We start from the raw sequence: 24777 nt of genomic DNA, 5'->3' as shown, positions 1-24777 counted from the left end.
AAAGCAGCATAGTAAATGATGGCAGGAAAAGATCAACCACCCACTTGGTCTGCCTAGTTATTCCAGTCCACACCACAAGGATATACCCCAGTTGCTAGTCAGAGTATGACCACTTATAAGCTCTCTCTCTTATCAACATGTTGGTTTCATTTTCATTTGTGTTCTATCTTGGGCAAATAAGCAACCAAAAGCCACCATTTAGTTCACACTTGCCCCCTTCTCTTTCCATGTCTACACACAAAGTTATGTAGAATTATAAAAGCTACCAGTACTAGTTTGACTCATTGCCTAAGCATCCATCATCCTGCATTTCCACTAGGTCTTCCATTTAGCACTGTGCTTGCCGTCTGCCAGGCAGGCTCATATTCATGAATCTTTAATGCAAGTTAGGCATCGACATCAACAAAACTCATGTCACCAACTCAAAATATATTTTTTTAGTAAGAATCAACAAAATATTTATAAACAGGTTTAATTTAAAAAAAAGGAAGGTATTTCTTCCTTTTTAAATAAATATTCTGTTCTAACAAAAATTTTGAGTTGGCCAACGAGTCATATTCATGAATACCGTACAGTATATACTCGAATATAAGTCGAGACCCCCATTTTTCCTCCAAAAAAGGAAGAAAAATAGTTGACTCAAATAAAAGATGGTCGACAATATTCAAGTGTCCTGCCCTATCAGGTTCTGTACCCAACCCCCTTCTTGAGTCACTGCACTCAGCCCCCTTCGCTCCCTCCTGTCAGGCTCTGCATCCAGCCCCCTTTTATCCCTCCCATCAGGCTCCGCACCCATCCCCTCCTTGCAAGGCACTACATTCAGCCTCCTTCCCTACCACCCCCCCTGAGGCACTGCACTCAGTCCTCTTCCCTCCCTCCCCTGCCAGTTTCCACACCCAGCCTCCTCCCCTCCCTCCCCTCCCAGGCTCCGCACCCAGCCCCCTTCCTGCCAGGCACTGCACACAGCCCCCTTCCCTCCCTGCCAGGCTCTTCACCCTGTCCCACCTCCTCCCTGTGAGGCACTGCACCCAACTCCCTTCCCTCCCTGCCAGGCTCTTCACCCTGTACCCCTCCCTGCAAGGCACTGCACCCAGCCCCCTTCCCTCCCTGCCCAGCTCTTCACCCTGTCCCCCCTCCCTGCCCATTATACCTCCTCTCTGCCGATATCCTGCATGCCGCCATGCCTTCCTGTAGGACTCGCATACCTGGAATCCCTAGTGGTCCAGAGGTGTAGTGGGCAGGAGTGAGATTTCCATGCTCCTGCCCTGCTGCTAAGCCTGTCACTGCTGCGAGTTCTGGTGGTTTAGCTGTACCGAGGAGGCACGCACTACTCATGTTGCTGCTCAGCGCTTAGTGGCTTACTGCATGGCTCCTGCCAATTCTCACAAGACTCGCCACAGCCATTCAGGAAGCTGTTCAGCGCTGAGCATAAGCATGGGAAGAGCACTTCTGCTCGGTACAGCTGAAGCACCAGAACTCGCAATAGCGACCAGCTTAGCAGCGGAGCAGGAGTGCGGAAAGCTCACTCTTGCCCACTACACCTCTGGACTACCAGGGATTCCAGGTATGCGGGTCATATGGAAGGTGCGGAAGCGTGCAAGATAATCGGCATAGATGAGGTACAATGGACAGGGCAGGGAGAGGGACAGGGTACAGAGACTGGCAGCCCGACAGAGGCCTGCAACATGTCTGTGAGGAAGCAGGTGTGTGCTGGCCCCCATTTTTGGGACAATTTTTGGCCCCAAAATCTCAGTTTATATTCAAGTATATAAGGTACCTGTATTTCCAATAGGAACTAAAAATTTTAATAATTTTCCTTTTTGTCATTTATTCATACAGTCTTCATGTCTATCAATGACTCTTTCTGTTAGGGTACTTTAAAATACACTTGCCATTAGGTCACACTTCCATCATAAAATCTATTCCCATTCAAACCTCCACTACCTGTGCCAAGAAACATTCAACTGTATCCACCACCTTTCTGGTGGTTTTCATTGAACGAATAGTTAAACTCTTGAACTCATTGCCAGAGGATGTAGTTACAGTGGTTAGGATATCTAGATTTTTAAAAAAAAAAGTTTGGACAAGTTTCTGGAGGGAAAGTCTACAGCCTGCTATTCATAAAGACATGGGGAAGCCACTGCTTGCCTTGGAATTGGTAGCCTGGAATGTTGACACTATTTGGGATTCTGCCAGGTACTTGTGACCTGGTTTGGGAACTGTTGGAAATAGGATACTGGGCTAGATGGACCACAGATCTCACCCAGTATTCTAAGTCATATCTTCTTATGGGAAAATATATTTAAATATGTTTTTGTTGTTTGAGTCTCTCCCCCTCCAGCTTTATCCGGCTGCAAAATGAAACACGTAATGAAAGTGGATAAAATATTGACCATCTCAACACTGTGGGGATGATATATTATGTAAGCTTGTTGATGAAAAGGATAGGGCTCGACATCCCCAAATCCATTTGAGGAAGTCTGTGATACAAGGGCAGCCTAGTTCTCGCGCTCAAAGTACTTCCTTCCTGGGTAAATAATTTCTTGTGCAAGACTGAATGCAAAACTGAGAAAGGCTGCTTGCATAAGCAGATAACATTTCCAGCTATTCTGTCTGCTGTTCTATCAATACTGAGCAGCCTAGAAGATCCTATCTCAAGATGCTTTCAAATCATTTTAAAACAAGGTAATGTTTCTTTATATCACTACTGCTGTCAATCAAACACACTTGCATGTTTGAATATTGCTATTTCATGGACAATTATTAATCTCCACTTTACTAATTATACATTTGTTTTGTATAAATTAAGAAATGTATGAATCTGCTTTACATTTAGATTGTAAGCTCTCTGAGGCAGGGAACTAACTACTGTATTTGACTGTAACACACCTTCAGGCTTCGATTTAAGGCAAACGATTAAATTTAAAATCCAAACTTTACACGAAGCCAGACTGCATGCCAATCTCTTAGCAGGCAATGCTGAGCTCCTACTGGTGTTCAATTACATATTTTGGGGCAGAGGCACACAGATAGAAAATAGCAATTAAACATGACTGATAGGATATTAAAAAAAAGGAAAGAGGGTGGGATTTGATAGTGATATTATATCTGGGGCAATGGAGGGTTAAGTGACTTGTCCAGAGTTGCAAGGAGCTGCAACGAGAATCAAACCCAGCTCCCCAGGCCACTGTACTAACCATTAAGCTACTCCAAAAGTTGGCCTCTAATGGAGGAGGGGGGGGGGAGATGAGAACAAGGCTAAGTGGAGTGAGAATTGATGAACATTAGAGGGGAAATTATCAACTTGGGTTACTGTTAAGGCATGTTATTTTAGCACAGGGCCCTGTTTCATCCAATGAGATCCTGTGCTACAATAGTATACCTTATAGTAAAATAACTCATCAATGGTAACTTCCCCCTTAGTCTTGCAACAACAGAAGACAGGAATTGTTAGATATTAACACATCAATCTTGATTTCAAGAAAAGAGGCAGCAGCCATCTTACCTGAGTTCTGTTAAAAGCCACACGTGCAAACACTGCCTGCGAGATTCCCGCTCTTTTCAGTTCATCACGTACCCACTGATAGATATCGGAAGACACCTCTGTGTTTGTTGAAACTTGTTGCTCCAACGGTTTGTTGATTGATCTGCTAACGGGAGGAGGGTGGTTCAAGTACTGTTGATTTAAGGACTGCTGGGCTAAAAGTCTGTTTACGGCATACTGCTGGTTCAGTAACTGGGCCATGACCAGCTGCTGGTTCACCAGCTGAGGGCTAATGGGCGTAGACACAAGTCCAGGGTGCAAGTTTGGAAGCTGTGTCCGAACTGTTGATTGGTTGCTGTGAGAAAGCTGCACAGGAGATGGAGGCTGCTCAGGTGTGTTCCCTGGGACTGGCTGTTGGCCAAAACTGATATGGTTGGCACTTTGCTGGGACAGCTCAGAGAGGCTTTCCATGTCAACTGGGGTGGGGTATAAACAAAACCACATGTAAATACTTACAGCAGAACATCAAACAGAACCATACACAGGACAGTTTGAAAAAACAGAGCAATTACATATAAAACACATCATCAATACTACTAAAAAAAAAAAACCCCAAAAAACCTAAACCAACCATTTAGGGCCTGATGTTCAAATGATCTCGTTTTTCCCACTTTCTTTTGACTGTCAAATGATTTATACTCCTGAGATTTATGCTTTTAAAAATTTGGCCTTTTAACATTTACTAGCACTGCGGTCTTAAATTTATGCTCAAAATTCCACTGAAGCAGCTGGATTTAGGACAGGGAAAAAAAGTTAGAAAGCTTAGTTAGCACTGATTTTCAGCATCAGGCACTTAAATTAGTCCCTTAAATCTAGGCAAGAAGAATGGCAGTTATAAACTTAGAAACTCCTATGTGTGACTGAAAATAAAGAACAAGTTTTGGCATTTACACAAAGAGATGATTTTGAAATAAAGACCTAAATTCTGGAGCTTTACTCTTGGAATATTGGGCTCTTTTACTCAAGTTAGAGCTAAAGCATAGATTTTTTTATTAATAGCAGCCAAATATTATATATTTTGTATCGTAGAACTACTGCAGATAAATATGCAAATCTTTTTTTTTTTTTTTGTGAAATCATTTCACTTGGGTTTTCAACTTGTGGTCTTGAAGGCTTTTTCCAGCTATAGTTTTTCATCTTTATTTGTGATCTCAGCAAAATAATTGTGAGCCAGCATTTCCCTTTTGCACTCATCTTTATATATTATGTGGCAGGAAAACTGATCACCAAGCAGACAAATTTTTAGCTTCCACACGAGAAGCAACAGCAGACTTAGTTGGTTTGAAATTCTAGTGTGAACCAGAAGCCAACAAGTGCTGCTCTGACACTTGTAATAACAGAAGCACAGAGGAATGGGAACAGAGAGAGAATGGACATTTTTAAGTTAGGAGTCAGACTAATTTAGGATTGCAAGCCCATGTATCAAAATTTAGTGTTTGTGATAGCCGTGAAACTGTTATTACCACAATTTAGGCTAAATAGCAACCACATCTGTCAGTGTGTTCTTATCCTTCTCTGCCATTTAAACAGAAAAAAGGAGAACTCAAATTACTGTTATTGGCAAGACAGAAGTACAGAGAATCACAAAGGATTTACGATAAATATATACTGCAGGTAAATGTTGCCGGGTATGCTGATCTACACACTCAGGGGGTAATTTTATGAAGCTTTTTCCACACTTAGAAAAAAACTTTTATAATATGTGCTTATGTAGGTAAGATATATGTGCAAGGAATGAGAGAATTCACCTATTTTTACCCAATCTGCACACTGCTGTCCCCATGCATCTAGACAGGTGGGGGAGGAGCTGCTGCTGCCATGTATGCACATATTTTATAAGTTACACAGGCACACACTCATTTATATCAAACTAATTTTTTAGCCCGCTCCATTTCTTTCTTTCTCCCTGCCTCTTGTCTGTCTTTTTTTCTTTCTGTCTCTTACCCCCCTGTCTGTCTTCCCTTCTACCTTACTTTTACCTCCCCCCTGTCCAGCAGCACCCCTTCCCTGCTCCCCCTGTCCAGCAGTAGCCCTTCTCCCTTCCTTTTACCTCCGCCCCTGTCCAGCAGCACCTCTTCCCTGCTCCCCCTGTCCAGCAGTAGCCCTTCTCCATTTCTTTTAGCTGCCCCCTGTCCAGTAGTAACCCTACTCCCTTACCAGCTCACTGTCCAGCATCTGCTAGGCTGGGCAGCCTCGGGGCTTTTACTAGGCCGGCCCACCTCGCATTATCGAAGTGGGACGGCCTAGCAACTGCCCCGCGGCTACTGCTATTGCTGGTCTGGGGGTGAGAAGGAGAGGCGTCATCAGAAGTCAGCCGGCGTTGCTGGGGAAACCGCCGTACGCGTCGCAAACCGCCAAAGGCTCATATTGCGCTTGCAGCGACACAGAGCCACAGATCAGGGATCACGGCCGCACGGAGTTTCAACTGTGCATGTGCGCTAAGGTTTTTATTATAGCGGACTTACTCCAATTGTTTCCATGTGTAAATATGCACACTTAAGGAGCTGGTTCTGGAAGTTAAATGCACAAAAGCCAAAAATAACCATGTTTCTGAACTCCTTATTACTGGCCTTTTCCAAATCCAAGCTCAGTGCAAGTTACATTCTAGTGCAGGAGTTTATGCCCTTGCCTAAATTAGTTTAGCTACCTGACCAAAGACGAAACACAGTTCAGGTGATTCTGCAGAGGATCATCACAAGTCAACCCCGATTTGATGGCACTTAAATTAGCTTCCAACTTGGCTGTACTTGAGGTAATAGAATTTGAAATGATTTTGCCTAAGATCAAAGGTGTGTCAGTGGGAAAAGCTGAATTTGTACCCTAGATTCCCTGGTTCACTGCCTGTTTCTCTCTTCATTAAAGCTGCTCCTCCACATCAAAGGGAATGTATAATACACTTTATTGCTGCACATTTTATAAACTTATAGGATTTCTTTTCTAGTGATATTAATAGCATAGAGTATCAGGACACTTTACAGATAGCAGTTTCTTGTTCATTTATCTTCTTTATTTTGTATTTTCAATTTTTATTGAAACGTTTTCATGCAGCATGCCATGGACTCGCAAGATATATTTAAACTCAACACATTAAGGGGTTAATTTTCAAAGTACCTAGACACACAATACTTAGTTTGTATGTCTAAGTGCTTTGAAAAAGAACCCCTATATGAGCAGCAATTACACTGTATCAAAATACCTCAAAAACAAAAGCCATTATATAATCCCCCCTTCCCTCCACTCCTCCCCCCCAACTCCTTCCCAAAGTTAAGCATTGTCAATGTACGAGGGCTGTTCAAAAAGTATCAGACCTTAATTTTTCTTACATAAACAAATAAAGCTAGGGAGGCGTGGTTTAGTGCACGTATGTAGGTAACCCTAATGCACATGCTTGAATTTTTTCCCACCTACAGAAGCTGTCAGTCGCCAGAAGACCGCCGACAAGTGAGGAAGTGTAAGTGAGCACCGTCGGATTTTAATTTTTGACAAAATGACAGAAAAAGTTGAACAACGCTACTGCTTTAAGTTTTGTATAAAGCTTGGTGATTCGCAAGTGAAAACGATCCGCAAGATTCAACAGGCCTTCGGGGACAAAGCAATGGGCACCACACACATAAAGGAGTGGTACAACCGCTTCAGAGATGGCCGCACATCAGTGGAGAGTGAAGCACGTTCTGGTAAGCTCTCAACATCAAGAAATGAGATCGTCACTGACCAAGTGAGGACCCTGGTGATGCAGGATCGTCAAATCACGATCAGAGAACTTGCAGACGAGGTGAGCATCAGAGTTGGATCCGTTTATTCCATTTTGACTGAGGATTTGGGCTTCAAGAGAATTTCAGCGAAGTTCATGCCAAAGCTGCTAATGATTGAGCAGAAGCAACTCCTTTTGGAGATCGCACAGGACATGCTGGAGACTGTGAACAGTGATCCCAACTAGAGGTCTGCACAGGAACGGGGATCACGGGAATCCCGTGAGTTCCACGGGGATCCCCCCTAGGTCAACGGGACTACCACGGGGACCCCTCCAAGGCCCATAGGACTCCCACGGGGATGGAATTGAGGTTCCTATCCCAACTCGAGGCCTACCTTATTTCCGGTCCGGTGCTGCGCTGAGCTCCCGACGAATCAGCAGCATGACATGTAGGCATGTAGCTCATCACCTAGGCAGTAAACTCAGCACAGGCACACATCAGTTCAGCTGCAGCACAACGGGCCAATCACAAACGACCTCAGAGTTCTAAGGTCATTTGTGAATGGCCCATTGTGCTGCAGCTGAACCAATGTGTGCCTGTGCTGAGCATACTGCCTACGTGATGAGCTCCAGAGGAGGGAGAGCCGGCGGCTGAGTTGCTGCTTCTGTGGAGCTGCGGCGCTTCACTTTCCATTGCTTTTGTGCAGCCGCCCAAGCAAGGAGTGGGATGGCTCTCTGGCTCCCAGCTGCGTTCTGCCCTGCCCCCACCAAAGCTGGTCAGAGTTGCACAGGGTAAGTATGGGCACTGGGTCTAGAGAATGGAAGGACCTTGGGGGGCGGGGCAGGCCAGGCCAGAACCCTGAACCTCCCCCTCTGCGGCTCCCCGCTGCCCTGGTGAATGTGGCTGCAGCTCCTGGGCACTAGGGTGGCTGGCTGAGAGAGGGACTACTCCCCCTGCCAAACCACTTGGCAGGAGCTGGCTGGTGCTGCTGAGGTCAGGTTAGTGGGGGTGGGGGATAGGGAAAGACTTGGTGGGTGCTAGGACTTGGCATGCATGTGACAGGTGGGGGAGGAAAGAGAGGAGAGTCAATTTGGCCCACAGGTTAGGCAGCGGTGGGCTTATGATTGTGGGGAACAGCTAAGGGAAAGCGAAGTGACAGGCAGGCCAGGCTGAGAAGAAAGAGTGAGAGCTAGCATGAAGGGAGAGAGTGAGGTGACAGGGAGAGGAGGGGGGGCACAAGATAGCAGAGACAAGTAAGCAGGCAGTATGGCTAATATGAGAACTAGCAAAAGGGATAGGTGACAACCATCATGAGTTATAGGGAGAATGAGGCAATGGTGACATGGAGCATGGGATGACATGTGGCTAGAGAATAAGGTGGCAGACAGGCCAGCCAAGGTTATAGCCTTCCACCTTGGGCAGAGAGAGAGGTAGGGAGAATGAAGTGACAGGCTGGATGGGGTGAAGGGGAAGGGAGAAAATCTGGTGACAGGAACAGGCATAAGGGGGTACAGAGATGATGGTGACAAGATCAGAGGTAAGGAGAGAGTGGCGATGATGACAAGGAAGCAAGTGGGCCAGTGTGAAGGGTAGGGAGGTTGTGTTCTGTATGTATGAAAAGGATTGTTTTCTTTTAGCGTTGACTGTGCAGGATCGATCTATATTAATCTGGCTTCAATTTAACAATGGGGATATTGATGTTCTAATGCTCATTGCAGTGTTTATGATGCTCCCTTTTCCTAGGTGCACCCTTGCTTTGTGACTCATGGATTATTACTAAAAATATTTTTTATAGAGAGGGGGGTATTAAAAAATTATTGCATTTTATTGTTGGTTTAAATAAACTAAGGCTTACAAAAAAAAAAAAAAAAACTTTCTGAAGTAATTACTGCTTTTTATGGGGACAGGTAACTTTTATGGGGGATGGACGGGGACGGAGAGGATTCCTCACGGGGACAGGTGGGATTTCTGTCCCCAAGCAACTTTCTAATCCCAACTTCCTCAGCACAGTGATCACTAGCGATGAGTCCTGGGGTTTATGGGTACAACCCAGAAATTAAGTTGATGTCATCACAATGGAAGCATTCAACATCCCTGAAGCCAAAAAAACCAGCAAGGCAGGTCCGCAGCAATGTCAAAGTCATGTTGACCAACTTCTTTGACTTCAGTGGTGTGGTTCATCACAAGTACCCACCACACGACACAACCATCACCAAGGAGTACTACCAAGAGGTTCTGCGTCACCTTTGTAACACTGCGAGACGCAAACGGCCGGGCAGCGGGCAATTGGCAGCTCCATCACGATAACGCACCTGCCCGTTCTTCACATTTGATAGTGAGTTTCCTGGCCAAACACAACACACCTGTAATTTCTCAGGCTCCCTAATCTTCCGAAATGGCACCATGTGACTTCTGGCTTTTCCCCAAACTGAAAATGTCCCTGAAAGGGACCAGATTTCAGTCAAGAAAAAAGACATCATGCAGAATGCGACGGACCAGTTGCAAGCAATCTCAAAAGAGGTGTTCCAGCGCTGCTTCCGACAGTGGCAGAACCGTTGGAAGACGTGTGTGGCAGCCCAAGGGAACTACTTTGAAGGAGATTAGTATAAGATTGTTGTATCTGAATATGAGTATTATTTATGAATAAAGGTCTGATACTTTTTGAACAGCCCTCATATGCAGTCAAACGAACCCATTTTGCCAACCTTTGGGACCCTTGCAAAGCCTAGTAGCTGTTTGATCTTCCATAGCAACCATAGTATGCAGGCAGCCTCGTTAACCATCCAGTCCCGGAGCCCTCTTCTCCACCCAATTCTGAGCCTGGACTCTCCTAGCCACCACATGGCAAGCCTGGACTTGGCGACCAAAACAAGAGGCATGAAGCAGAATCTAGCATATACGGCTGCTTAAATATTAATGACACCTCTTGCAGTACTTTGTTCCAAAATTCCGGAGCAACTGGGCACTCCCAAAAATGAAACAAGGAACCCATTTTGCAGCAACCTCTTCAACAGTCTATGGATCACTCAATATTCAACTTCAACATCTTAACAGTAGAAAAGTGCCAATGCACAAGAATCTTAATATTAGCTACCTTAATACTAGTGGCCACTAAAAATTTTTGTGCCTGCACTCAGAATGTCTTTCCATTGAGAATCAGAATAAACCACTCCGGATCATGCTCCCATAACAACCTATATGGGAGTTTTACAAAGCCTGTGGATAAAAAAGGCCTCGAGTCTATAAAGTCCACCTACAGTTAGGCACCAATATCAGCACCAATTCTATTTAAAAAAAAAAAAAAAAAAAAAAAAACTTAGGCGCCCATTATAGAATCACTCTCAGCATCCTAACATTTAGTGGTCCCCAAGTTTTGCCAGGGTTTTCTATGCCTAAAGTTAGGCACTGTTATCAAAGCCTAACGGCACCTGATTTACAAAGAGGTGCGTAACTTAAGAATACACCCATGATCTGCCCCTAACCATGCCCACTTTTTTTTAGTGTTAGCACTTTGGGCTAGGTGCCAACTTTTTATAGAATCAAGATTTTCAAGTTAGGTGCCAAACTTTCAATTAAGCCCAATTAATGTTGATTGTGAGGAGTTGAGTGCCAATATCAACACTGATTAAGCCTATTGCTAAATTAAAATAGGCAGTGATATCGGTGCCTAACTTTAGGTGGCCTTTATAGAATCAGGGCCAAAGTATATATTGCAGAAATAAGACCCTTAGCATCTGTATGCAACAGCCACAGTTCTACCCACTTATTTAGTGCCCTGTACTAGGTGGGCTACCACTGTGACGGAATCAAAAGAAATGATGTATTCTTAAATAGTTGTAGAACCGACACCTAGGTAGATTATACATGGAGGGGCATTTTCGTTAGGATGTATAAGTCTAAGGTTGTATGTTTTGGGCAGGACGTCCACAAACCCAGGAGAAAAAAATATCCATTTTCAAAGCTGCCGGACGTCTATCTTTGATTTTTGAAAATGACCTAGGTATAAAAGTTTTGGTCCTTAGGACATCTACCCTTTTTTTGCCCATTTTCAAAAATAAAAACATCCACGTGAAAATGCACAAAAGCAAGTTTTGTAGATGTACTCAACTACCTTGTCTGATCAGGGCCGAGAAATCCCCATCAGCTGAGCCATTTTCTGGGATTCCTGTTGGCTCTGAAGGGGATTTCCCCTGCCAGGATCAGCTGGAGCCCTACACCCCTCCCCTGACCCCTCCAACATTCCTGCCCCCTCCCCATCACCGGACACCCCCGATGACACCACCCGACTTCAGGCAACAGCGCCCCAACATCAACCGACACTCCCGTACCTTGCACAGCAAAATCGGCAGGAGGGAAACCTACACCCCTCCTGCCTACAGGGCAGTGTGCTGCGAATGATGAGTCTTCCCCCTCCCAATGCATCTTGGGATGCAGTGGGAGGGGCCTAAGGCTTAGCGGAATGGGGGCTGGAACACAGGAAGAAAGATGCCAAGTGAATGTATTTGTAGGTCAGTAAGGGGAGTTTGAATTGTATTCTGGAAATGGATGGGGAGCCAATGAAGTGACTTTAGGAGAGGGGTAAACATGAGTATAGCGACTCTTGTGGAATATGAGTCGTGCAGCTGAATTTTGAATGGACTGAAGGTGAGACTACCAGTCAGACTATACATGAAACTCTACTTCTTCCCCAATGCATTCACTCTACACACAACCACACCATGACCCATCACACACACTGGTGCATTTGCACATTACAGAGTGCCTGAATCCCCATAAAAAGTAGTAAAGACATATCAAGGACATAAAAGAGATAATTTCACAGGCTCAGGATCTTTTTCTGAGCCCGAATGATGCAATCATTTATCCCTGAGCACACGCTGCCACTGTGAAGATGGCTCAATAGCAGGTTGGGACAAGGCGCAGGCCTCTTCAGGTAGATTCTCAGCCACCCAATTTTTCAATGCTGCCCAAGTTTCTGACAGCAACTTACATCTTCTGTAATTCCTAGAGCTCTCTCAGTGAGGACCGGAGTACTAGAATCCCTGCTACTACATACATGCCTGTTCTAACAAATCTTGACAAATATCAATTGTGGATTAAGAATTGGTTATCGGACAGAAAACAGAGGGTAGGGTTAAATGGTCATTTTTCTCAATGGAGGAGGGTAAATAGTGGTGTGCTGCAGGGATCTGTACAGGGACTAGTGCTACAGTATTTACCTAATTTATAAATGATCTGGAAATTGAACTACACATGGGAAGATTAAATTTGCAGATAACACTAAACTGTTCCAAGTTGTTAAAACGCATGCAGATTGTGAAAAATTGCAGGCACACCATAGGAAATTGGGAGACTGGGTGCCCAAATGGCAGAAGAAATTTAATGTGGACAAATACAAAGTGATGCACATTGGGAAGAATAATCTAAATCATTGTTACCAGATGCTAGGATCCACCTGGGGGGTCAGCTCTCAAGAAAAAGATCTGGGTGACATTGTGGACAATGCGCTGAAACTTTCCGCCCAATGTGCGACGGCGGCCAAGAAAGCAAGCAAGATGCTAGGAATTATTAGAACATAAGAAGTGCCTCTGCTGGGTCAGACCCGAGGTCCATCTCGGCTCGCGCAACGGCCCCAACAGATCCAGGACCTGTGTAGTAGTCCTCCATCTATACCCTTCTATCCCCTTTTCCTTCAGAAAATTGCCCAATGCCTTCTTGAACCCTAATACCGTACTCTGTCGTATCACGCCCTCTGGAAGCTCATTCCAGGTGTCCAACACCCGCTGGGTAAAGAAAATCTTCCTAGGATTGGTTTTGAATCTGTCCCCTTTCAGCTTTTCCAAATGCCCTCTTGTTCTTGTAGTTTTTGAAAGTTTGAAGAATCTGTCCCTCTCCACTTTCTCTATGCCCTTCATGATCTTGTAGGTCTCTATCATATCCCTCTAATCCTCCTCTTCTCTAGGGAAAAGAGCCCCAGATTCTCCAGTCTCTCAGTGTATGAAAGGTTTTCCATACCTTTTATCAAATGTGTCGCTCTCCTCTGAACCCTCTCGAGTATCGCCATATCTTTCTTAAGGTACGGCGACCAATATTGGACGCAGTACTCCAGATGCGGATGCACCATCGCCCAATACAACGGCAGGATAACTTCTTTCGTTCTGGTTGTAATATCCTTCTTGATTATACCTAGCATTCTATTCGCTCTTTTAGCGGCCGCTGCGCACTGTGCCGACAGCTTCATTGTCTTGTCAACTATTACTCCCCAAGTCCCTTTCTTGGGTACTCTCCGTCAATAACATCCCTCCCATCATATAGCTGTACCTCGGGTTTCTGTTTCCCACATGCTTTACTTTACATTTCTCTACATTGAACTAATATACCAATATCATTTGATCTAATATACACATCTTCTCTCTTTTGATTCATTGATTGACAGGGTTTTCACCCAACCCATTTTAAACATCCCTGCAATGAACTTAACTTCCTGCCAAAAGCCCTCCTCCCAGCTCAGTGGAGCAGTACCTTTAAAGGTATATATAGCCCCATTCATCTATTCTGTTTCAGTAGGGCTTTCAATTTATCTATATACACATCTTGTCTTTTTTTTTTTTGTAATATACTCTGTGCCTCCTTGAATTGTAATAATCTCTCTTTCATGTAAAAGTGTTTTTGTACTTTTCAAATAGTATTTGGAATTTTGACTATTTCTCATAAGGCCTCTCTCTCTTCTTTCCTCACCAGCCCTGTCTCCACAGATTCGTTGACCGACGGGATTTTCACCCATCCGGGTTTTACAGATCACTTCAATCAACTTACTTCCTGCCAAAATCCCTGCTCCCAGTTCAGCAAAGCGGGCATCCTGTCTTTACACATCCTTAAGATCAACTCACTCTCTGCCAAAATCCCTCAGCCCAGCTTAGTGGAGCGGTACCTTTAAAGGTTTCTAGAACCCCATTCATTCATTCTGTTTCAGTAGGGCTATCGTTTGATCTAATATACACTTCTCTCTTTTGATTCGTTGACTGACAGGGTTTTCACCCAACCCAGCTTACTACCAGCAAACAACTCACTACCTGCCAATATCCCTCAGCCCAGCTCACTGGAGCGGTACCTTTAAAGGTTTATATAGCCCCATTCATCCATTCTGTTTCAGTAGGGCTTTCAATTCATCTACATTCACATCTTGTCTCTTTATTGGTAATTGTAATTCTCCCCTTTTCATGTAAAAGTGTTTTTATACGTTTCAAATAGTATTTGGAATTTTCATCAGCCCTGTCTCCACAGATTCGTTGACTGACGGGATTTTCACCCATCCGGGCTTTACAGATCACTGCAATCAACTTACTTCCTGCCAAAATCCCTGCTCCCAGTTCAGCGAAGCGGGACCTATAAAGGTTTCTAGAACCCTATTCATTCATTCTGTTTCAGTAGGGCTTTCAATTGATCTACATACACATCTTCTCTCTTTTGATTCATTGACCGATAGGGTTGTCATGCATCCTGTCCTTAAGATCAACTTACTCCCTGTCAAAATCCCTCAGCCCAGCTCAGTGGAACGGTACCTTTAAAGGTTTCTAGAACCCCATTCATTCATTCTGTTTCAGTAGGGCTTTCAATTGATCTACATACACATCTTCTCTCTTTTGATTCATTGACCGATAGGGTTGTCATGCATCCTGTCCTTAAGATCAACTTACTCCCTGTCAAAATCCCTCAGCCCAGCTCAGTGGAACGGTACCTTTAAAGGTTTCTAGAACCCCATTCATTCATTCTGTTTCAGTAGGGCTATCTTTTGATCTAATATACACTTCTTCTCTCTTTTGATTCATTGACTGACAGGGTTTTCACCCAACCCGGTTTTACATCTCCCTGCGATCAACTCACTCCCTGCCAAAATCCCTCCTCCCAGCTCACTGGAGCGGAACCTTTAAAGGTTTATAAGGCCCCATACATCCATTCTGTTTCAGTAGGGCTATCATTTGATATAATATACACATCTTGTCTCTTTCGATTCATTGACTGACAGGATTTTCACCCAACCCGGCTTAAACATCCCTGCGATCAACTCACTTCCTGCCAAAATCCCTCTTCCCAGCTCAAGGAATGGTAAACAAGACTACAAATGTTATAATGCCTCTGTATTGCTCGATGATGCGACCTCACTTAAGTATTACGTTCAGTTCTGGTCTCCTTATCTCAACAAAGATATAGCAACACTAGAAAAGGTTCAAAGAATAGCAACCAAGGGGTGGAACTCTTCTCGTATGAAGAAAGAGTAAAAAGGTTAGAGCTCTTCAGCTTGGAAAAGAGATGGCTGAGGGGAGATATGATTGAAGTCTACAAAATCCCGAGGTGTGGAACGGGTACAAGTGGATCGATTTTTTTTACTGCATCAAGATTATAAAGTCTAGGGGACACTCGAAGTTACAGAGTAATACTTTTAAAAACTAATAGGAGGAAATATTTTTTCACTCAGAGAACAGTTAAGCTCTAGAATGCATTGCCAGAGGATGTGGTAAGAGCAGTTAATATAGCTGGTTTTAAAAAAGGTTTGGACAAGTTCCTAGAGGAAAAGTCCATATTTGCTGTTGAGACAGACATGGGGGAGGCCACTGCTTGCCCTGGATCGGAGTGCTGCTAGTATTTGGGGTTTTGCCAGTTACTTGTGATTTGTATTGGCTTCTGTGAAGATGGGAAACTGGGCTGGGTGGACCATTGGTCGAACCCAGTAAGGTTATTCTTATGTTACATTACATTACATTACTGACTTCTATTCCGCCTGTACCTTGCAGTTCTAAGCAGATTACATCAGAAGATAACTGGACATTTCCAGGAAAAAAGTTACAATTAAGGAGCTGGTTACATTATACAATTAAGGAGCTGGTTTCATAATAAAGTTTTGAGAAGAGGGTACAAGATAGGTAGAAAAATTAGGAAAACGTCAGATGAAGCAAGAAGATTACGAGGTAGTTAAAGAGTGGAAGCTGGTTACATTGTTGAGTCTTAGGGGGATAATACAGGTAGAGAGGGTGGGGGGGGAATTGCAAGGGGGGAGGGGAAAGGGGGTTAAGCTATCTGGATAAATTTTACCTTGGGGCTATTTCCATCAGGTCTTTAAATTACTCTTCCTCCAGAAGGTCCCTGATGTATAAATTACATGACTTGGATCAGTTCTCCAGGTCAAGTTTATCTCAAATCTCTCATTCTCCCCTTTGCAAGCAGTCTAACTTTTGGTAGGTGATCATCCAGTTTGTCTGAGACCGTGTCCATTCTGGCTTCCACCTCATCCTGCCTCTTCGTTATTTCAACTAGCTCCTGTTTAAGCTCAGCCAGTGCTTGTTTAATATTTAAGTTGAATCGACAGCACCTCTGTTTTAAGATCAGGGAGCAGCTCCACGATTCTGCAGTATGGCTGGGTAGGTAAAATTCTACCTGGGTCACGCCCCACATCCAGGCCCTTTATCTCTGCAAATTCAGACAGACATCGCCAACATCTTAGGATCTTTAGAGAGGCTAAATGCTTTCGGCAGTCATGAACCAGACTTGCCACCAGTAAACTGGTGGCTCTCAAACTTACGCCTCATAGCCATGACACAGCTGAAAGGAAGATCAGACAATTTACAGCATGAAAATATGCTGTTAGAGGGTATTAAGTCATAAAGTTTGTGCTACCCCGATGAAACTTCACTCAGGAGTGACCATCCACACTAGTGATGTCACTTCCTTCTCTGTTCATTTAATTCTGAATGAGTTTATGTGCAATACAGTATACTAGTAATCTCATAATTTTACATCTGACCAACAGAATTTTTTAAAGTACATATATGCGTATATACAATTGTCCCTTGGTATCCACAAGGAATTGGTTTCAGGACTCCCCGCAGATGCCAAAATCCATGGATGCTCAAGATAATGCAGTATACCTTTGCAGCCAGCCTCAACCCTGCAGAAACAGGGGCAGCCATACTGAAAGGCTGTCTGTAGTCTGCACTGGGCATTTACTTTTGATTCGGCCCACCCAAAAAGTTGCATCAGAAGGGGCAGGCAGCCTTTGAATACAGCTGCCGCAGTTGCTGCAGGGCTGAGATTGGCTGCAAAGGTATACCAGGTGGACTTGAGCATCTGCGGATGTGAAGGGGTGGGGAGAGAGCGAGCTGCGTTTGGTTGAATCTGTGAATATGAAACTTATGGATATAGAGGGCTGACTGTATATATAGGCAAAGAAATGTATTCAAATTGCTGATTTTTTGGTGCCAGTGTACGGTGCTAAAATGATAAACTGTAATATTTGATTTATCCACAGAGCAGGCAAATCAAAGGCTGAGTTTGTATGAATTTAATACATATACATATACTGTATGTAAAATGCAGGGAAGCAGACTGAAATGTACTTTCAACCTGTTTCAGCATGTCTTGTGTAAATCCTAAGTAATAAGCAGGGCGGTAACAAAAGCATCAACTCCAACCCCAAGTAATAGTTAAAACAAACAAAAACTCTGTAATAAACTTTAAAAAATTACCCCATCTAAAAACCAGTATATGAAAGGAACATTCATTTCAGACAATTTCTTTCTTTCTGCAGACTACATTTCTTCCCCGTAAGCTTCTAAACCCACTTCCTCCCTGTAACCTAGTTTTCTTAAAAAATACCAGGAGTCTTCTTAATGGTTTAGCACAATGAACTGGGGAACTGGGTTCAATTCCTATTATGGCTCCTTGTGATTCTAGGCAAATCACTTAATCCTCCATTTACCAAGGTACAAAAACTTGATTGTGGGCCCACCATGGACAGAGAAAAGTACCTGCATATAATAAGTGAAAACCATTTGGTTATACCTAACATGACAATTTATTTTTTTTCATCAAAATGGGAGGATCTACTGATTTTCAGTCCCGTCCCCAATCCTGCCCTAGCCCCACCCCCAATTTCTTCCATTCATTTTTCATGTACACACAATATCTTATTAATTCATAATGGTAAACATAAAATTTTTAAAAAAACCCACAAAGAAAAAATGTTAATTATCATTTATATTCAGGGTTATTTCAAAGAGGTCAAGACAGATGACTTTAAAATATGCAATATCACTTCAGTAACAACTATAGAAAAATAGACAATTATCGTGCAAAATATAGGCAGCAGATCTAAATTCTCAAAACTGACACATTTTGATCACAAAATTGAAAATAAAATCATTTTTCCTACCTTTGTTGTCTGGTGAGTCTCTGGTTGCACTTCCTTCTAACTGTGCATCATTTCTGTTTTTCTTTCTCTCTCTCCCCGCTCTCCCAAGCCACCGCCGCCTCCCTGCCCCCCCAAGCCACCGCCACACTTCCCTAACTTTTTCTCTTTTTTTTCTCTCTCCCTGCCTCCCCTCACGCTACCGACAACAATTTCTCCATGCTTCCCCGCTGCCGATGCAGCAACAGGGCCAGTGAGGCGAGTGCAGCGACTGCACAACGGCCAACACAGAAGCCTTCCCCCGATGTCAATTCCTGCCTGGCTGGCCCGGAACTTCCTCTTCGACATTGGAATTGACGTCGGGGGAAGGCTTCTGGGCTGGCCGTTGTGCAGTCGCTGCACTCGCCTGGCCTGGTCCTGTTGCTGCGTCGGCGGCAGGGAAGCAGGGAGAGAACCCAGATTCTGCAATTGCTTGTCCCGTTGTCCCCACGCACAGCTTCGGAATGCTCTCTCTGAAAACAGCACACAGTTCAAGTACTAGTAAGCAATTGCAATGCTGAACCCACTGACTCACACCTATGACGGCAAGCAGCTCCCGCAAATATTTTAGTTCCCCTCGACCCTGAAGAAAGCTTCTAGTGAAACATGCATGACGGGAGAGGTGGCTATTGAAAGAGAATAAGCGCAATGAAGAAATTTTCTAAAAGCTAAGTGAAAATCAGTTACATAATGAATGAATAGAAGAATAAACAAATGAGAAGAAAAATTTGGAAATACAAAAATAATTTTTATTAATATTCAATAAAAGTTGGACTGATGGAGATTAAAACAACCAGAAGTAGAATGTGCCTGGTTGTATACTGAAGGTCCATACAAAAAAATAGTATAGATTGGTATACATCTCTCTGAAAACAAGACATTTCAGCATCCCGAAGCTGTGCATGGGGACAATGGGACAGGGGATCTAAAAAAAATGTGATGGTCCCGTTCAAAACAGGATGTATGGTCACATTAGTTACACCACAGAAAGACAGTATATCAAATCCATGACCTTTTATTAGATGTCATTCCTCAAAAATAGGTCAAATTATCGTGTGTGCGTGTCAGTCAGTCAGAATCAGCACAGACATCTTCCTTTGACAAAGAAAGATCATGCAGGCATAGTTCTTTCAGAACATATAACTTTAGGGGTGGAGAGCAGCAAACCAATGAGAACAGAACAGTTCAGGGAGTCTGTCAAAAGCATGACAAAACTGATTTTAAAATGCCTGCTGACCACTGTTGCCAACATTTGTTTATTATAAACGGTTTGCATTCCAAGATCTATTTGTGTGCGTGCACAATGGTCATTATTCTGACAAAAGAAAAACGATGAAAAGAAGAAAAGTTAGCACAAACTTCTGCAGTAGACCTGATGAATATATCCTCAAAGCAAAGAAATCAAAAGATGTACTCCTCACAAAATTCTGCCATGTCAGATTTGTTCATCATCATCATTTTGCAAGAGAACTATTTCAGCCTCAGTATAAAAATGTGAGACATTTGTGGTTAGTGCTATATGGAAACTGCAAGGCGGCTAGAGGGGAAAACAATCTATATCCACAACAGAACGCAGAGATCAACCCATGTGGGCCATTCACTCGGAACAGTAATTCAAGCAATTACCACAAAAGTGATGCATTGTCTTCATTACAGCTTTAAGCTATAAAAGGCAAGGAATCGGTTTTGATAGATGGATGGATTTGCTTCAGATACTAAAAAGGTAAAAAACATGCAAAAAAAAAAAAAATATCCTGACAGTTTGTGTCATTTCTCTCATCCTTAAAACTATTTGGGATATTACCATAGATAAAAGAATAGTACCACACAAAATTTTTATGAAGTTTCAAAGAAGAGGAATGGATTTAATAATTTTATCCGTTTAATCTAGCAAAGAATGATATTGGAAACGTCAGAATGTGAGGTCTGTGGCACATCTCAAAAGATAAGGCTTTTATTTTTCCCATGCATGGGCATTTAAAAAACAACAACTTTGCATTAGCGGTATCCCTACTATCAGCCTAATTACAGCCCCAAACAATTAAAAAGCACTTTCTCCTTACACTTCTGTTCCTCTCCTTCACAAACCATACCTCTTAATCTTCTCCCCAGCTTCCTCACTATAAGCAATGTTAGGCCTTTACTGAGCTGTTAACAAAATTGACAGCTTCCTTCCTCTTTTCAGGAGTTCCTGAGTATCTGACACCCAAGTTGAATTTTTTCCCGATTTAAACATATATTGAATTTAATTAGCACATTATACCTTAAAAAAAAAAAAAAAAAAAAAAGCCACACAATGAACCGATTTCTAACTGGGTGAACAAAATATGTAGGTTGAGATATAGCTATGATAGACCCTGACATGACATTTAATAGTAAACAAATTGCCTTGCGAGACTTTCTTTAATACCCCCTTCCTCTTTCTTGCTTACCCATCATATCTTTTGTCTTCTTGAAATGTTTATACCACCTTCCAAATTCTTGACATTTTGCTGCCGAGACATTTGCATAGTAAGTGCTGTTCACAATGGAAGAAATCATACTCTGCATGAAAAAAGAGGAAAAAATAAAAAATGATTTTAACACCTAATAGCACAAGTCAAAACAATGAAATTATTTCAATTGCTGCAACTATGGTATTATTAGCATCCGAGTACCATGCTGCATTCTTTTTATCCTTTAGTCCAGACCTCCAGGCCTCCTGAAAGTTATTAATCAGTTTAGATGAAATTTGGAGGGAGAAAATGGAGAGATTTAAGGCAACAAAAATAGATCTCTTAGAGGTCAAAAATCAAGACCTAGATAACATTTAAGCAGACTGGGTACAGTTTGTGACCATTGCCTCCAATTTCTATAGTGCCACCAGATGTAGGCAAAAGTTGCATAGATATAAACGACAGCCCTTGGAGCTTACAATTTTAATTAATCCACACAGTCAGTGGCTTCAAAAAATTTATTATGGAAAACATAGTTAAAAATCAACAAGACTGATTAAAGCTTAAAGCAGGGGTGTCAAAGTCCCTCCTCATGGGCCGCAATCCAGTCAGCTTTTCAGGATTTCCCCAATGAATACGCATGAGATCTATTTGCCTCCACTGCTTTCATTGTATGCTAATAGATCTCATGCATATTCATTGAGGAAATCCTGAAAACCTGACTGGATTGCGGTCCTCGAGGAGGGACTTTGACACCCCTGGCTTAAAGGAAGCCTCAAATAAAGTTTTTGGATGCGATCTGAATGTAGTCAAAGACGCATGTTGCACCCACTCTACCATTCATCTGGAACAGCTTTACTGAGTGGAAAGAACCAAACCAAAAATAGGAGACAGTGCATCTGCACTAACAGCTAGATGCACTAAACACAGTAAAGCAGTAAATGACGGCAGAGAAAGACCTGAACGGTTCATCCAGTCTGCCCATAAAGTCAGCAAAAGTCTTAACGATCGTCGCTAAACCGGTTTTGACTGGTTTAGTGACAATCAAATTTGCCGACTCGATGCACAAAACGGCGCACTGCGTTGTTTTGCCTGATCCGCCTCAGCCATGCAAATAAGCTCTTTAATATTAAACCCCATACAAACTAGCCGAGTGATTGATGCACTGACATCGCTTCTGATACACAAAAAAAAAAAAAAAAGAGAGTGATCGCTTTTAGCTGGTCAAGACCAGTTGCTTATCTGTCCTACCGATACAAATTAATACATTTATAACATGCCATACTTTTTTGTGTGTGTGTGAATGCTGTGTGTGTGCTACACATGCAAAATATCTGCCTCATTTAAAAATAAATAAAAAAATGCAAACTGAGCCACCAGCCCCCGGTCAACAACCGTGGGTCCCTGAAAGAGAGATAGGAGGAATGCCCACTCCCTCCTGCCACCGGATGCCCCACTCGACCATGTCAGCACTCCCCCTGAACCAACCCCTACCCTACCACCTTCCAAAAAAATAAACCCAGACAAGAGGGATGCCCACTCCCTCCTACTCTGAACCTCCCCCCCACCTCCATATATTTGTCCGAAGTTGAGAGCAGGAGGGATGCTCGGTCCCTCCGACTCTGAGGCCCACCAGTCCAAAACGGTGGCCCTCCCCTTGGGAAAGGCCTTAGGCATCTGAGCCAATCAGGGCCTTAGGCCCCTCCCCATGCATCACATGATTCACCAGGGAGGTGAAGACCTACCATTTTGGACTGGCGGGCCTTGGAGCAGAAAAGAAAGAGCATCCCCCCTGCTCTCAACTTTGGACAAAGGTATGAGGGGAGGGGGTCAGAGGGTGGGGGGAGCATCTGGTGGCAGGAGCATCTGGTGGCCTCCTTTCTTTTTGCGAGGGAGAGAAAGGAGAGGATAGGGGATGGTTTGAGGGGGGCCTCCGTTGGCAGGAGGCAGTAGGCATCCCACCTGCCATTTTTGCTGTGGGGAGGGGGATTCACCTGGCAGGAGAGAATGGACATCCCACCTGCTATTTTTGATGCTGTAGGTTGCTGAGACAAGAGGGACTGGGCATCCCTCCTGTCTCTCGTGGGGGCAGCTGTCATTGTCTGGGGAAGGGTGTTTGGGGACCCGCAGTTGTCGTTGGGGGGAGGTGCCACTTTTTTTTTTTTTTAATGGGCACAGATATTGTGTGTGGGTAACACGCACATCTGTGCTCATTAAAAGAAAAGAAAATAAAAAGATTCCAGCCCCGAACAGCTGAGTGGCAGGAGGCTGCTTCAGAGCTTCCCCTGCCTCTGAGCTGATCGAGCTTCCCCTGCCAACTCTGCGCAAGTGTGAGAGGGATTATGGCGAACCTCCGTGCATGCAAACTTGTTTGTTCATCAATCGCTCTTCTGGAATCGGTCAAAAATCGGATTGCAGCAGACCCAAGCAGGATTATCAACCCTGTTTAGTGCATTTAGCTCATAGAGGTGAGTAGGAGAACCTTGAACTGTAGGATTTACATGGTACTAAGGGCACTGGAGGAAGCCCAAGTCATGTGGTAGAGAGAGCGATGTTTCTGTGGAAGATGTGCAAGGAACAGGCTGCAGCAGCATAAACAAGCCATAAAGGGGGAAGACTTTGCTGGAGTACTCAAAGAAAAGCATGCATTTTGGTAAGCTTAGAGCAGAAATCATTGGTGGCATTTGCAGTGTGTGTAGATGAGGAGACATTGGGGGCTAATATGTGCACAGGCTGCAGAATCTGGGACAATAACTTATTCACAGAACAGAAAACAAGAGGAGGGGAGAAACCAGGCAAAGGAATTTCAGGCTGAATAACAGACAAGCAAGTTGAAATTTGGGATTGAATTCTGAGCAAAGGTCTTCCATAGTCTCCATTACTTTGGACTCAAGGGAAGTGTCCTTTCTTGTTTTTGTCTTGTCTAACTGGCCGCAACTTGCAGCTGCCTCATAGTAATACATTATTTTCAGCATTTCAGTCCATTTGTGGGATCCCTCAAGGATCCATACTGGCGTTCACCCTATTTAGCATCTTCATCATTCCTTTATTTATCCAATCCCAAGGCTGTAGCTCTTACTGATAAGTGGACAATATTTAAAATTGTATACACTCTTTTCTCCATCATTTGTGGCATAGCCAACCTCAACTCTTGCTTTGACTCATTAATTATCTGACTTAAGAAAAATAAGCTTTTTTTTTTTTCTAAATGCAAAACCACATTTTTCTCTAACCCCTAAACACCACCTCCCTTCTATACCTACTATCCAGGAACACATTCTTGCTTTCAGTATGCCTATAAAGAATTTAGGCATCATATCTGATAGCAAACTCATATTTAAAGCACAAATTGACACTTTCATGTTTACATTACCATATATAATTGCTCATTCGCTCTAGTCATCACTCATCTGGACTATTGCAATGCACCATACTCCACACTAATATTATTTTCCCATAAGCTCTTACAGTTAGTACCATCTACTGCAGTTAAAATATTTCACAAAGCCTTTCATTTTGGTCACATTCCCACACCACTAATGAATTAACAGTGACTCCCCGTCTTTGCCTACATTCAATTCAAACTCCTCACTGTGGTCCATAAGGGGCATAAACACTTGCTCCGGACTACATTGCAAACCTACTAAAACTCATACACCCCAGCTCATACCCTGTGCTCATAACGAAACACTATTTAGCACCCTTTCACTTACATTTAGACATCACATATGAAACTGCTTCTAGTTATACTGGCCCCAAACTCTGAAACCCTATTCCACCAACCCTCAAATTGGAACCTTCTTATCGAGCATTCAAGAAGCAGGTTAAAAACTGGCTCTTTCACCAGGTCTTCTTGACTCATATCTTCCTGACAGATTACAGATT

General features: G+C 43.4%; 1 protein-coding gene across 3 annotated transcripts in view; it reads right to left on the bottom strand.

Moving 5' to 3' along the window:
* The window catches only part of SATB1 (SATB homeobox 1), a 265946-nt gene that overhangs the window by 201294 nt on the left and 39875 nt on the right, over window positions 1-24777 (bottom strand). For all 3 annotated transcript variants that reach the window (XM_033930677.1, XM_033930676.1, XM_033930675.1), the window contains exons 6-7: window positions 20890-21001; window positions 3506-3960 (exon numbers count right to left, since the gene is read on the bottom strand). In XM_033930677.1, coding sequence (XP_033786568.1) covers window positions 3506-3960; window positions 20890-21001 — 567 coding nt within the window. The remainder of the gene's footprint in view (window positions 1-3505; window positions 3961-20889; window positions 21002-24777) is intronic.

Source organism: Geotrypetes seraphini, chromosome 2, assembly GCF_902459505.1.
Source record: "Geotrypetes seraphini chromosome 2, aGeoSer1.1, whole genome shotgun sequence".
Classification (NCBI taxonomy): domain Eukaryota; kingdom Metazoa; phylum Chordata; class Amphibia; order Gymnophiona; family Dermophiidae; genus Geotrypetes; species Geotrypetes seraphini.
Note: the sequence above shows the minus strand (reverse complement) of the source record. Positions and strands in the feature narration are given on the sequence as shown.